At 45.7% G+C, this 16,565-nt stretch overlaps 1 protein-coding gene across 1 annotated transcript in view; it reads left to right on the forward strand.

Moving 5' to 3' along the window:
• LOC126190729 (uncharacterized) overlaps nucleotides 1–16,565 on the forward strand; it is a 143,522-nt gene that overhangs the window by 99,859 nt on the left and 27,098 nt on the right. The window contains exon 3 of the mRNA XM_049931217.1: nucleotides 11,278–11,501. Coding sequence (XP_049787174.1) covers nucleotides 11,278–11,501 — 224 coding nt within the window. The remainder of the gene's footprint in view (nucleotides 1–11,277; nucleotides 11,502–16,565) is intronic.

A 16,565-nucleotide genomic window follows, 5' to 3' on the forward strand; every position in this document is an offset into this window, starting at 1 on the left:
CAGTTCATAGCGAATCTCTTGGAAGAGGAATGCCAATGCGTTGCGTGTCAGCTTGGACCCCACTGTATCGGTGCCATCAGTTTTCTTGAATGACCCCTCGAGATATATGAAACTCTTGCACGGAAGAGTGAGTGTATCCTGGTGCTGTATGACAATCCTGATTTCATCATTCTTGTTAAACGTGGTTGAAGCGTAAGATTTATGAGAGAAGTATTCTTGACGTATAATTCTGTCATCATACTCTACTGGATTGGTTATATTGAGTGATGACGTCATTGCAGGGTTTGAGACCAATTGATTTAAGAAATTCGTAGTTCGCAGGTGTTATCAGTTTGCTGTTTAGTAGCGAAGTGACGCGCTGTGTATTGCGTGCACTTGTTTTATACCGCACGCCCATCTTGTTTTAGATGTAATCGTATAATGATTTCCTCACCGCGAAAGTCGACAAGTTTATTATTCTGATCCACAATACGCAGCTCCAAATAGCCCAATGTGTGAGCAGTCACTGGAAGGTATATTGCATTGGTAGGTGTCTCAACAATCTTATACCCCGCTGCAACTGAGGGGAAGAATCGGTAAATAGTGTGAATGAGAGTATCGTTGAGATAGGAATTGTGCTGACTGGGAGTATATCCACAGACTGATTGGACTTGTAAAATTTAGTTGGATCTTTTTTCAAAATCTGCCCTTTTGTGAATCCAAGCAGGGGTCCTATTGAATGTTTCTGATTAAAGTCAGTCGTTGCATTTAGAGTCCTTATTTCAGATTTAAGTGTATTGATGTTTGCACGTAGTTCAATACCTTTTCCAGACTGTTTTAAGAGTTCGTTTAAATCGTCAATATCGTATGCACCAGATTCTATTTCAAGAATATCTTTTTCACCATTAATATCGAGATGCAGTTTATTGTTAGTGTTGGTGATATTCGGGATGCTGTTGTACGTCTCCAGTCCAATCAATGCAACACTCCATTGACCTGCACTCAAATCAATTGGTGGGAAGTAATTTGCACGCAATACAGATGACCGTCCTTTCAACGTCAAAGTGTACGACATTGCATCTGAACGTCAACTGATGAATGAATGTTTAAACATCCTGCTTATATACGTTATTTTTTGTTCTTCTTCTTCTTTGTGAACGTCAAGAGAAAGATGATGCAAAGATGCCCGCAGACGTATGTATTAAAGTCCTGATACCGTTGATAATTGTATAGTACATGTCTTCTGTGAGTGAAGTATTGCTGTACTTCTTCAGGTGGCTGCAGGTCACCAAAGGAGTCAAAATAGTAGACTACCCCAGCGTCTTTCAAAACGTACGCCACCCAGTGGGTGCCAGGACCTCCGACAACATCTAAATTCACAATACCGCATTCACCAGTTTTCCACATAGTCTTAGTTAATGTATCCCTCATAAACACACCACGGAATCTTGGTATCTTGAATTTATGCCTAACAAACTTAAGAAGGTCTGTATTTGTGAGTGGTCGATCTGGTAGGACCGCTATTGGGCTTTTTTTTTATTTATGAGTAGACCAAGACTCTTCCTGTACGGCTTCAAGTATAGGCCTTTTCCAATGACTGCTGCTTCCATCATACGGTTATGTCTTCTCGCCTCTTCTAACTGGGTTTGCGAGTTTTGCGCATTCTTGACTGTTCGAGCGATAGCTGCAGCCCCACCGGCGAGCGAACCTACCGCTGAGAGCGCGGAGAGGGCTGGGATGAGAAAAGGAATAAAACCGCCGGATGCCTTGGGTATCGGTAGAATGCGAGGTGCTTTAACGGATCTTCTTGTTCTTCTCGTTGGTGATTCTTTGTCCTTCATTGCATTTTTAGCTGCATACATCGCAATCAGGATACAATTCTTCAAACAACCCTTCTTGTTCTTCATGTTTAGTGCGCGACGTGCAGCGTTCATAACTCGCTTGAAATTCATCACTCCTAATCCTAACTTGATTTTTCCGCGCATGGTTTTATCAACTGCGAATGCCGCGATGCGTTGACCTATACCAATATCTTTTCTTTTCCGTATCGCCTTAGCCTTATCAGCTAAAATCCTATCTGCAATGTGACGACTTGGTAGATCTTTATTTGCTTCGTATGCAATGTCGTGTTCCATGCACGCTTCGTCAAGCAGATTCACTCCCTTATCGCCTCGCTCCAAGCGTTTCTGAAGCTTTGTCCCAGGTCCGCAGTAGTTATATCCCGGGATGTGTAATTCCAAAGGTAGTTTGTCCAGAACACCACCGCCTCCTCTAATGTGCATTCGATCGCGCATGTCTGGCTACTGTGGTGGTTGTGGGCGATGAATGTTCATTATATAGCAAATCCCTGGCATCAATCCAACTGTTTTGTGTGGCAGGAAAACCAAGCCATTTGATTAGGGCCTTATTTCCAAGTCGTCTTATAACTCTCTCCACAAGAAAAAGATCTGGATGTGAGCTCTTCTGCATCTCCTCAGTGTAGAAGGAGCCTGCAAATTCTTCACCTTTACTGTCTTTCAATAAATACGTTCTAGGATTCGTTCGCTGCACATTTGAAACTGTAAATATCTCAGTTGACCAGTTCGGTAGATATGATTTCTCAAATGCGGTCTTGTGTTTTGAGATACCTGTACGCACCAAATCACCTACATTAAATTTCTGTTTGCGTGGATCCAGTATCTTAATGTGAAAGTACACCGTATCCATGAGTGTGTTATCACGAACATCAATTGGCCGCATTTTTATTGTGCTATGTTTGGTTCTATTATATTGAGCAATTATTTCTGGGAGGATATCTGTCCATTTGTATGAGCCGCGAAGGTTAAACCGCATCCACATTCGGCCTTTTATTGTTCTGTTCAAGCGCTCTACGATACTCGCCTTCAGGTGAGCGAATGTCGAGTAGTGATGTATTCCATACCGCTGCATCACTGTCTTGAAGTACCTATTGTAGAACTCACCACCATGATCGGTTTGGAGATTGTCCGGGCATCGATTGGTTCCTATCTGTAGCAAGCGTTCAAAAACATCAGCGACATTTGGACCGGTTTTTGTCTTGACTGGTACTGCCCATGCAAATGTGGAGTATGTATCAATAACAATTAAAATGTATTTGAATCCATTATTCTCATGTGAATATTCTCGCATATCTACAAGGTCAGCTTGCCACAAGTCATCCAACCCTTTAATCATGACATGCCTGCGCGGGTATGTTTTGCGTGCTGGTTTGTGTAGTTCTCGAACTACGGTCTCCATACTTATTCGATGATACCTCTCTCTCGAAGCTCAGAGATTATGGAGATAACTTCATTCGAATGAGCTGTATTACCTGCAGCAGCTGATGCCATGAGCAGACGTAGTCGATCTATTAGTTCGTTGGGGTCGTCATAATATATATACTGAAGGATTCGATTGTTCACTGCCTTAAGACCAATGTCAATACCATCTCCGCTGCTGGCATCGTTGTTGCTGTTTTGGTCTTCAAGTAATGGTTTTATAATGGTTTTATACTTCCTGTTGGTTAGGCTTTTGGTGATCTTGTGTACAACAGTCATGTGCGGTATTTGACGGTACGTGTCCTTATCACTAACTGAATAATTTATAGGTTTTTTGGTTGGTCTTAGGAAAATAAGGTTCATTAAGCCTGGTGTTCGGTCAAACTGTCTATCACCTATTTGTATTTTGTCTTCTGTTACAGTTATGGGGTGCGCGCCCAACATGTACGGTCTTCCCGGGCTAACGCCGAATGTTCTATCTATCTGACCTGGTGCGTGACTAATAATGAATTCATCAATGGCAAGACTGTCGTTTTGGTTCGTTTTTGTTTTTGGCGAGAGCTGTCGGAGAGACTCAGTAACGGGCTTAAAGGTCTGTATTAGTGTTTGCTGACGATCAATATGCCCTAACCTAAGCAGCCGTAATTTCTCTCGGACTGCTTTACGCGCTTGAATGATTTTCTGCTTGGTCGTCGACATCTCAGCGTATACTAATCAGACATCTCTGCGACGTGGGGCTTTATATATGATTGATTTTCTTCAGCTTCTTAGTATGATCGTGATGGCCCTTATCGACAACAATCAGGTCTACATCTATTTTTCCCTGAATACCATCGACCTTTTCAGTTAAGTCGGTTACTTTCTTACAGACTTGATTAACTAGCTCATTTAACGCATTCACCATTCTCAGAAGGGTTTGGTAATAGGTCTCTAGTTCCCTGCGCATACTTGCAACTTTAAGAGTCATAGCCTGAATTTTCGCATCCAAGTACAAGCGAATGTTCTGTCTGTGTACACCGATCATCTCAGGTTGAGAGGTGGAAATACGCGCGAATTTGTCCATGGTATGGCGTAGACTGATGTGCTAACGTCTGTTACCTTGTTATATATGCAAAAATTCTTGAAAGTTTCGTCTGTATCTACCATCATACAGTTTTCTTGTTTTATCAATAACGAGAAACCCAAACTGTGAGTGGTTCCAGCAGTCTGCACACATCTTTAAGAAACCATTGAACGACATATCCGTCCCCACATGTGCTTGGTAAATGTGTCTTAAATTAAGATTGTCTTGCTTGAAGGCTATAATGAGGTTTGCGTTATCCCTAACAAGTTGTTTGGGGATTCTGGAATATGTTTGACTTAGATAAAATACGTCAGCACCCATACGGCGACCGAAAGAGAAATATTTTCGAATTTGGTCTTGGTTTTCTACTGCAACATCGTCAAATATGAATACTGTGTTTGGTTTTGTTTCTTCAGGTGGGGGGATATCAGAGCTTTCACTGAATGTTGTGTATGTAACGCCATCAACACCTCGAAATATCTCATGCAATAGCTGATACTTGGGTTGAAAGAGTGTTTTTGAGAATAGACAGACATGTTCAAATCGGACACCGTGCACATGAGTTAGCAGAGTCATGAGGACATTAGACTTGCCGCAGTTGGATGGGCCTACAATAATTGTTCTTATATTATCGGGAAGGAGAATTCCGTTTTTCTTGTTTTTCTTCTTCTGCTCTTCACTTGAATCTTCACATGACCAATCACCGACAACAAAGTCCTTGTGGCGAGGGTGCTTCACCCAGCCAGCCATGATAGTAAATGAGCCATGTACAAACAAGTACTTGACATATATAGAAAATATAACTGGGAGGATAATAATAATAATATTTGTGTGTAGCCAGTATAGTTCGATCACTTAACCGATTGAGCTATACTGTCTACACGAGGAAAACAAGTATGAAGAGTAAGATGATCATAATTTGAGTAGAATTAAAAAATTATTGGAACAAATTGATTATAATAGGAGTGGTGGTATGAAATACAAGAGAAACAGGAGATAAAATTAGATATAAATTATTTATTTAAAAATCATACATTGGATGTACTATTTCTGGGGTGTCATCATAATCTGTACGTTTCTTCTTAGAACCTGCACAATATATACCAAATAATTCTCTTTGGTTGGCAATAAATTCTGCATGAATCTCACGCAGTCCAATAGGTGATTCTGAGTACTCTGGTTTTTGACACACGCATTTCAACTGGAAGTCTGTAGTTTTAATAGCCATATGCGAACGAAGATGCTGCTCAAAATCGTCAATATGTATATTATTAACACGTAGAGAGTTTTTAACATCACTATATGCAGCCTCTATGATAGGGACCCAACGATTCAGTCTCTCGAGAGCAAACCGTATAGAGGAGTCTAGGTTGAATAATTTGATAACTGACGGATGTCTTAGATAGACGCTGTCGACACCTGATTTAACGCATAAGGCGCAGTCATCATATACAGCAGTAATAGAAAGTGTAACATCGGCAAGACGAATGTCTGGTGGGGAATGAGTTGGATCATATTCGGTGGTCATTTGTTGATTGATGTAGCGCCCTGCATGGCAGATCCCGGCCCAGTCGAACTCGGAAATTGGGACTTTAACACTTTTGGAAATATTTTCAATCTCCATTGTAGCTTGGATCCCCCAGACATGATGGACGTCTATAGCAATGTTCACACGTTTGGAGCCAATGGGGGTTAAATTATATGTCATGGTGAATAGCGTAGCCGCACTAGACGTATTCTTCTTATTTATAGTATCTAAACTCGGTGGTTGCACTATCAGGGGAGTTTTCGATTGTGATGAGTTATATGTCGGCATCCAGTACTGACCACCATTTAGTTGATCTTTAACACCACCAGTGGTTGAAGTCGTTGTGTGGTGAGCAGATCGAGCGTCTTCATCACACAAGTTGCTGAGTGGGACGGAGAGCAGCAACTCCTTGTCCTGCTGCAACATGTGAGCTATGTGGGCTACAGGATCCCACGTGGTCGCTACTGGATCAGATGAGTCGGCTGCCGCTGGTGTAGGTCCGGATGAGATGGTTGACGAAGCTAATGATGATGCAGGTTCGGATGCGTCTGCAGAGCTCAGCATGGTGGCGCTTGACTCTGTTGAAAAAAGAATATGAATGAATAGATATTAGCGAATAAGTGAAAACATTGAATAATAATAAGGATAATGACTGAGATAGAATAATGTGAAATATGATACTTACTTTTCCGTTTGATCCTGTTCTGAGTGACTGCAATGGAGGTCGACTGGCGCTTCATGAGTGTTCTTCTTAGTCTCCCGCTGACTGAGTGACCAAGACTGAGGTCCCGGAACTTAATCTATATATCTCCTACAATGAGGTCATAGGATAGTTGAATCCTATTGGTAGAAGTCGAACATGTGACTCAATTAAGGGATCGTATTGGTTGCAGTGATTTCCACCACCCCACAACGCCATCAGCTGACGTAATGACAGATCACTCTGGTGGCGGCAATAGAGACTAGACACGCATCACGTGGTGGATACACTGGGTGTGACCTTGTTGTTGTTGAATAACAGTGGTTTGGAATGGTGGTGGTGTTATGATCATGCCTAGCGCATATATGTAGGCGGGGGGTGTGTCTCTGACGTCATGGCCGCCATCATCGATAACGGTGCTTTGGAATGGTACCGGCATTGGAATGGGACCGGCCCTGTTACAATACTCACGGTACACTTGTGAAATGGTCGTACGGGAAAATCCCCACTACTCGGAGATGCTGTGTCCCATCGCCCGTGCGCCGACTGTAACACCAACAAAGTTCGAACTCACTTAAATCTTGATCACCTGCCATTGTAGGAGCAGTAACTGATCTACCAACTGCGCCAGACACGTGCTGTCTTACGTAGGTATTGCTGACCGCTGCGCCGTATTCTGCCTGTTTATATGAGGGCTATTCGGAAAGTAAGGAACGATAGTTCGCGAAATGGAAACCACAGTGAAAATCAAAACTTTTTATTTACAACAGTTAGATACAACTTCCAGGTCCTTATCTTCAGAGTCGCCTATCCGACTTAGATGTTTGTCGTAGTGTTGTAGCAACTTTCCGATACCCTCGTTGTAGAAGGCAGCGGGCAGTGTTTTCCGCCAATTCTCTGCGCTGGCCTACAGCTCGTGGTCAGTGCCAAAATGTTGTCTTCATAGCCAGCTGTTCATGTGAGCAGAGATGAAACTCAGAGGGAGACAGTTGCAGGCTGTACTGTGGGAAAAACATTTCCAACTGAAAACGATGCAGAAGCATCTTCATTGCCCCTGCAGAATGCGGTTGGGAACTGTCTTGAAGAAGAAAACGCACGACAGTTATGTAATGTTGGCTGCATAGCTTCAGGCAAAATTTCTCACCAGGCCCTCGTACTTGGCGGCAGACACTAGTGTTCTAGGTATCTTTATATGCTCCCTGTGTGCTCAGAACTAAAAAGAACGACGGGCATACTAGAGACACTGCCCAACACACCTGTGCAAAACTTCATCGGATTTTCACTGTGGTTTCCATTTCGCGACCGATCGTTCCTTACTTTCCGAATAACCCTCGTATATCTCCGTATTTGATTGCACATGCCTATACCAGTTTCTTTGGCGCTTCAGTATAGTATTTAGTTCACACAGTTTTCATTTGGCTTCTGTCCGCCCCTAGTAGCTGCGTAGTCAGCGCGAAGGAATGTCATATCTAACGGCCTGTGTTCGATTCCCGGCTGGGTCGGAGATTTTCTCCACTCAGGGACTGGGTGTTGTATTGTCCTTATCATCGTTATTTCATCCCCATGGAAGTGGCGTCAACTCAAAAGACTTGCACCAGGTGAACGGTCAACCCGACGGGTCGGCCATAGCCAAGCGGCATTTCCATTTCGTTTCTGGATGGTTCAAATGGTTCAAATGACTCTGAGGACTATGGGACTTAACATCTGAGGTCAACAGCCCCTAGAACTTAGAACTACTTAAACCTAACTAACCTAAGGACAACACACACATCCATGCCAGAGGCAGGATTTGAATCTCATGTCCATTATAATTACCCGGGCTGTTATGCCGTGATCGGTTGATGAATTCTGTGTCAATTCCCAACGTTTCGTCTTCGACTGCGGGAGACATCTTCAAGTGGCTCCGTATCTCGATGGAAGGTCCAACATACCCACTGGCTCGGTGCTGACTGCCGCTAAATTCCGTGTCCACGCGCCCCCGCGCCGCGGCGTGACGTCACGTGTTTTGAAAACGTCAGTGCATTTGGCCCTGTCCGATGCCGTCGATCGCCGTTGCCATCACCCAGTAGTGGACGGGTGGTACACATCTTCTTTAACACCGGCATCCATATACCGTTTAATTTCATGCCCTCCTCCTTTCGGTTGAAATTACACTCCTGGAAATGGAAAAAAGAACACATTGACACCGGTGTGTCAGACCCACCATACTTGCTCCGGACACTGCGAGAGGGCTGTACAAGCAATGATCACACGCACGGCACAGCGGACACACCAGGAACCGCGGTGTTGGCCGTCGAATGGCGCTAGCTGCGCAGCATTTGTGCACCGCCGCCGTCAATGTCAGCCAGTTTGCCGTGGCATACGGAGCTCCATCGCAGTCTGTAACACTGGTAGCATGCCGCGACAGCGTGGACGTGAACCGTATGTGCAGTTGACGGACTTTGAGCGAGGGCGTATAGTGGGCATGCGGGAGGCCGGGTGGACGTACCGCCGAATTGCTCAACACGTGGGGCGTGAGGTCTCCACAGTACATCGATGTTGTCGCCAGTGGTCGGCGGAAGGTGCACGTGCCCGTCGACCTGGGACCGGACCGCAGCGACGCACGGATGCACGCCAAGACCGTAGGATCCTACGCAGTGCCGTAGGGGACCGGACCGCCACTTCCCAGCAAATTAGGGACACTGTTGCTCCTGGGGTATCGGCGAGGACCATTCGCAACCGTCTCCATGAAGCTGGGCTACGGTCTCGCACACCGTTAGGCCGTCTTCCGCTCACGCCCCAACATCGTGCAGCCCGCCTCCAGTGGTGTCGCGACAGGCGTGAATGGAGGGACGAATGGAGACGTGTCGTCTTCAGCGATGAGAGTCGCTTCTGCCTTGGTGCCAATGATGGTCGTATGCGTGTTTGGCGCCGTGCAGGTGAGCGCCACAATCAGGGCTGCATACGACCGAGGCACACAGGGCCAACACCCGGCATCATGGTGTGGGGAGCGATCTCCTACACTGGCCGTACACCACTGGTGATCGTCGAGGGGACACTGAATAGTGCACGGTACATCCAAACCGTCATCGAACCCATCGTTCTACCATTCCTAGACCGGCAAGGGAACTTGCTGTTCCAACAGGACAATGCACGTCCGCATGTATTCCGTGCCACCCAACGTGCTCTAGAAGGTGTAAGTCAACTACCCTGGCCAGCAAGATCTCCGGATCTGTCCCCCATTGAGCATGTTTGGGACTGGATGAAGCGTCGTCTCACGCGGTCTGCACGTCCAGCACGAACGCTGGTCCAACTGAGGCGCCAGGTGGAAATGGCATGGCAAGCCGTTCCACAGGACTACATCCAGCATCTCTACGATCGTCTCCATGGGAGAATAGCAGCCTGCATTGCTGCAAAAGGTGGATATACACTGTACTAGAGCCGACATTGTGCATGCTCTGTTGCCTGTGTCTATGTGCCTGTGGTTCTGTCAGTGTGATCATGTGATGTATCTGACCCCAGGAATGTGTCAATAAAGTTTCCCCTTCCTGGGACAATGAATTCACGGTGTTCTTATTTCAATTTCCAGGAGTGTATTTGGGTGTTTACCGATTTCGATTGCCTCCCTGTAGAGGCTTTCGTAATATCCCCTTGTGGAAGCTAGTACTTGGGTCTCCTCGAAACGAATATGGTGGTTCCCTGGCTGGAAAGCATGCTCCGCAAGAGCTGATCGTTCCGTTTCTCCTTTTCTACAATTTCCCTTGTGCTCTTCCAAACGTTTAGAAACAGTTCTTTTAGTGGTACCCACATAAACATCTCCACAGCTGCATGGGATCCTATACACTCCAGCTTTTTCCAATGGTTTGCGAGCGTCCTTGGCTGGCTTAAGGTATTCTTGTATCTTCCTGGTGGGCTTGTAAATTACGGTAATATTCCGCTTCGTCAAGATCCTCCCCATTGTTTCTGTTACATTTTTAACAAACGGCAGGAAAACCTTAGATTTTGCGGTAGCCTGTACGTCAGTATGATTTCTGCGTGGCTGCCTCAACGTACGTTTTATTTCGGCGGACGAATATCCGTTCATCATTAGTGCATTGTGGAGATGTTCCATCTCAGCGTCGAGCAACTCAGGTTCACAAATATTTCTAGTTCTGTTCGCTAACGTCTTGATAACACCCCGCTTCTGTTGTGGGTGGTGGTTCGAATCCCGGTGCAAATAACGGTCCGTGTGAATGGGTTTGCGGTATACTGAGTAGCCCAAACTACCATTTTCGTTTCTAAAAACGAGCACATCGAGGAAATGTAATTTGCCGTCTACCTCCTCCTCCATTGTAAACTGAATTCTCGAGTTTATACTGTTCAGATGTTCGTGGAACCGGCTTAATTCCTCCCTACCGTGTCTCCACAGCACAAACGTGTCATCCACGTATCGGATAATTATAATGGACATGATATTTCCGGCCGTGAAAGTCTACATTTTAGTATAGGAATTGAATCTGCGACCGTAGCGGTCGCGCGGTTCCAGACTGAAGCGCCTAGAACCGCTCGGTCACACTGGCTGGCTCGGCTTCTGGACAAAACGTTATTTGGAGTGGTAAAGATAAATCGGATAGACCGTATATCTTTGATTTACCACGACGTCGTTCCCACTTCTATGGCTACGGTCACGAGTCTGTACCTTTGATGACGTTTAGCCAGACACTGTTTCCGACACTGGCGTGTGACAGAGCGGTGTGGTGTGTGGATGTTGCAGCGGACGTGCTGGTGGAACGAGATCTGCAAGGAGGAGTTCCAGACGCTGTTCCGCTGCAAGTGCCCCGTGTGGTCGTTCTGCCGCAGCCCGGGCCGCTACTACAACGCGTTCTGCACGATGACGGGCACCGGCTACATCTGGACGCAGCCCGAGCCGTCGTGGGGCCGCCGCCAGAGCGCGCCCGCCGCGGACTTCGACGCCGCCGACCCGCAGCAGCGCGCCAGGTGCCCACCCCCACTCCCATCCCCGCCTCACCCACAGCTCTGTGCAGTGCTGGGAAACGTGGCCAAGCTGCCGGAGGTCGCCGAACTGGGCGTATCTCGGTGCTGCTTATGCAGGGTGCTCATCATTAAAGTCCCAGTTTCAAAACACTGTAAAAGGAAATTGTTAAGGCTTTCGTGGCCACTTGTTGACAAACTGCCTTTTGGCTTCTGTCTCGGGTTCTTCGGCCGACGTTCATCTAACGATTTTTCTGACGTTTCGCCAGCACGAGTGGCTCTCATTGTCAAAGCTTCACGCTCCATTGCCGGTGGTGAACTGGAGCCGAGCTCGCGGGCGCAGACTATATGTACCTGGCGCGCCAACGTCCGAGGGCTTCTCCGCGGTCATTTCCGGTGCGGTTCTCCTCTTGCTACCTGCGACGGTCGTTCGCTGCAGTACGGGAAGCCAGGATCTGTTTACCTTAAGGCTTTCCTCTTTCTTGTTCAAACTGTTCGCGTGTTTTTGTATTTCTACAGCTTCTCTGAACAAGCGCGTGTGATGGTGGCAGAGCACGCACTGAATGAGACCGACCACGTAATAAAATTCGCCGACACGGAAGTTCTGGCTGTAGAGAAGCACTAGCACACGCGCTTGTTCAGAGAAGCTGTAGAAATACAAAAACACGCGAACAGTTTGAACAAGAAAGAGGAAAGCCTTGAGGTAAACGGATCCTGGCTTCCCCTACTGCAGCGAACGACCGTCGCAGGTAGCAAGAGGAGAACCGCATCGGAAATGACCGCGGAGAAGCCCTCGGACGTTGGCGCGCCAGGTACATATAGTCTGCGCCCGCGAGCTCGGCTCCAGTTCACCACCGGCAATGGAGCGTGAAGCTTTGACAATGCCAGCCACTCGTGCTGGCGAAACGTCAGAAAAATCATTAGATGAACGTCGGCCGAAGAACCCGAGACAGAAGCCAAAAGGCAGTTTGTCACTGTAAACGGAGATCCACTTCTCACAATGTCGTGAGATTGAAAGAGCATTTTATTCACGTGCGGGGAACCGTCATGAAAAAAAAAAAAAACGAAAATTTCACTAATACAGGGTGACCTACAGCTCTGAGTAGTACTGACAAGGGAACCTCCCCATCGCACGCCCCTCAGATTTAGTTATAAGTTGGCACAGTGGATAGGCCTTGAAAAACTGAACACAAATCAATCGAGAAAACAGGAAGAAGTTGTATGGAACTATGAAAAAATAAGGAAAATATACAAACTGAGTTGTCTATGCGCAACATAGGTAACGTCTAGGATGACCTGAGTTCACCAGCGCCGTGGTCCAGTGGTTAGTCTGGCTTTAGCTGCCGCAGCGGTCGCACGCTCCTCAAGTTTGCTCCGTGAACGTTCAGTGTTTACGCCAGTGTTTTCGTGTTTTGTGCTCGTTTACTGACGTATTGCACGTGAATTAAGCGTTATCAATTGAGCATTTGGTCGTCTTTCGTGTCATCTTTCTACGAAGTGCCGTTGGGATTTCGGCGTTGTCCGAGATTTGTTCGCTGCAGAACACCATGGCAAACTCCGTGAGAAAAAACACCGTGATTTTCACCTTCGACAAGTACACCCGTCGAGTACAGCCCTCTGCACTTGAAATACACGACTGGATTACCGAGGTAATTGGCCTTCATTCTGAATCTGTTCATACCATGCAGCTGGACTCTGATGAATACTGCATTTTTGTAAAGTTTAACGATTCCGCGAGTGTAGACCGCTTTCTGGCAAAATTTGGTTATGAAACGGAATTTATACACCGTGATGGTACTAAAAGTACTGTCAAACTCCGGAATTCCGAGTCTGTAATTAGGAATGTTAGGGTATTGAATATTCCCATAGAAGTAGACAATTCGAAAATTAAAGATGTCCTTTCAAAGTATGGGGTTGTCAGGAAAATAGTCAACGAAAGGTGGGCTTCGCATTTCAAGCTGCAGTGCTTTAACGGCATTCGCTCCGTGGAGATGGAAGTGAAAGCAAACATTCCCTCCCACATCTTTGTTGACGGGCACAAGGCGCATGTTATGTACTCAGGGCAAACCCCTACATGTCATGTATGTAACGAGTCTGGTCACCTCAGTCAGGACTGCCCTCGCCGTGTATTTGTGCTAACAAATAACCTTACGCATCGCCGGAAATTAACACTCAACGATTTGTTGCCAGCCAGTAATACAACAGAGTCGGTGGCGGTCGTGGATCCTGTTACTACCTCTGAAAATGTTGCACTTAATGTAAATGACTTTCCGTCTTTAAAACCTGCATTAACTGCTAAAATTCCATCCCGTGACAGCGAGATTCCCACAAAAAAGCGTCCTCTAGAGGACACTGAAAGAAATGTTGATGAGGACTCTTCCTGTGAAACACCCGTTGCCAGGAGGCCGAAGCCCAGTCCTGAAGATCTGTTAGAAGTGGAAAAAGGAGATGGAATGACGGTCGATGTGGCTCCCACTTCCGCACAAGGACTTACACCACCACGAACAGATAGTGACGCAGCGGGTAGTGACTTTTCACGGAAATGTGACCCTGAGCCTGAGGTCACGGCTGAAATAACCGCATCAAGTGCACAACCCATACAGTGCGAACCGTACGAGGAAGTACCAAGTAAACAACCTGCTGACTCCGAAGCGCAACGCCAACATGTAATGGGCACACAGCTTGTAAAGATCGTGCCTTGTAGGGAAGCATGTTTGCTGCTATAATCATACCGAACCTCATCCCAAATAGCTTCTTCCGGTATGTCTGTGCTGCAAGCTTATAGCATTACTACTATTAACATTAATAAAATACAGTCAACCTTGAAATTGGCAGCACTAAAAGAATTCTTGTACCAGTCCGGAACAGATATCGCGTTGCTACAAGAAATTGCGATAACGGAATTTTGGATCCCAGGCTTTTTTGAAATTATTAATGTTTCTACGGAAGCCAATATCGGTACAGCCATTCTTATAAGGGAAGGCATTCCGGTGACTGAAATCGAACGACTAGAATCAGGAAGAGCCATAGGCATAAAAATTTTCGATGTGACAGTGATTAACCTTTACGCCCCATCAGGAACTTCCCACAAATTGGATCGTGCGAAGTTTTTTCAAGATGAACTGATTTATTTATTGAGGAAAGATCCGTGTTCTCTTATACTAGGTGGAGATTTTAACTGTGTTTTAAACCAGAAAGATCAACAACCCAACTTCAACTACTCGCCACAGTTAAAAAAGTTAGTAAGTGATCTACACCTTAAGGATGTGTGGGAACTTCAGCACCCGACGTCAGTCGGGTTCACGTATATATCCAGCCACTCCCGCAGCAGACTAGATAGAATTTACGTGTCACCAAATTTGCAAAATTATTTATTAAACGTTGAGACTATTCCCGTGTATTTTAGCGATCACAGTACACTTTTAACTTGCTTTAATCTAAGTGTACAGCCAACCCGTCGATTCAGAGGCCAATGGAACTTAAATATCTCTGTTTTAACTGACGAAGAACTGGAACAGGAAATAAGGTTTGCGTGGACTATGTGCCTCCGCACAGTAGACAAGCACCCAACAGTCATTGACTGGTGGACAAGGAGGGCTAAACCAAGGCTGCGGAAAGTTGTCATGCAGTATAGTGCAGCGAGGCACAGGGAGTTGAGGAATACAATGGAGTTTTATTATAAAGTTTTAAGAGACTTATATCAACAGGCCCATGATGACGTAATTCGTCTGAATGATATAAAAAAAATAAAAGCCAAGTTATTAAGCATTAAACGGCAACAGATGGAGGGACTCAAAATTAAATCGAAAGCCACATCAGTCGTAGCAGATGAAACAGCTTCTCTGTATCACTTGGTGCGGCATGCTAAAAACAGACGTCTAACTTTAATTGATGAAGTCCAGACGCATACTGGTACGAGGCTCACATGCCAGAAACAAATACTGGACGAAGTCCACAGGTACTATGAAACCTTATATGCCCCTACCACAGTGGAAGATGCAGCTCTCGAGGACTTTCTCACTATTTTAGGTCCACAATTGTCGGGAACAGACAACGCTGACATCCTGTCACCTATTACTAAAGATGAAGTGCATGAGGCAGTGCGTAACTCACCTCTCAACAAATCTCCGGGACTTGATGGCCTCCCTGTGGAGTTTTATGCCCGCTACTGGTCTATAATTGGGGACAAGATCACTTCCATGGCAAATGAGGTCCTGAACGGAAAACCGGTCCCTGCAGAGTTTAAGGAAAGTAATATAGTACTGATTCCTAAGAGTAAAGGCAAAACCAACTTAAACAATTTTCGGCCTCTTTCGCTACTAAATTCTGATTACAAAATAATTTCGCGTATTATCAACAAAAGACTCTCTGCCTTTTCCAACAAAATATTGAGTCATCACCAATCTTGTTCTCCGACCAGAACGATATTCGAAAGTCTATCTGCATACAGAGACGTCATTGCAATTACCTCAGTGACAAGTATAATATGTGCTTTAATCTTTATAGATTTCAACAAAGCTTTTGACCGCGTTAGTCATAGATACCTCTTTGCGATGCTGTCAAGAATGGCTTTTCACCCCCAGATTGTGAACATGCTAAGGAATATTGCAACAGGTATAAATGCGAAAATAGCAATCAATGGCCAAACATCTAAACCCATACAGATAAGGCGAGGGGTTCCACAGGGCAGTCGCTTATCAATGTTTTTATTTTCAGTATCTTTAGAGCCCTTCCTCCGCACTGTCCACGCAAGATTAACAGGCATAACATTGAGTGGTGAGAAAACTGTCATACGAGCTTATGCTGATGACGTGGGCGTTGTAATAAGGAATAAGGAGGAGACAGTTACACTGGAAAGAGAAATCCAAAGGTATTGTCTAGCGTCGGGAGCGACAGCAAATGAAAACAAAAGTCAAATATTGAATCTACGGGGCCTAGATCACCTTCGACTGGCATGGGCAAAACAAGACAACAAACATAAAACTTTGGGAATAACCTTAATGGCATGTCCGATGCGGATGGCTGCTTTTAACTGGACGGAAACTAGGAGGAAAGTTCATGGTGATGTAA

Source organism: Schistocerca cancellata, chromosome 6 (assembly GCF_023864275.1).
Source record: "Schistocerca cancellata isolate TAMUIC-IGC-003103 chromosome 6, iqSchCanc2.1, whole genome shotgun sequence".
Classification (NCBI taxonomy): Eukaryota; Metazoa; Arthropoda; class Insecta; order Orthoptera; family Acrididae; genus Schistocerca; species Schistocerca cancellata.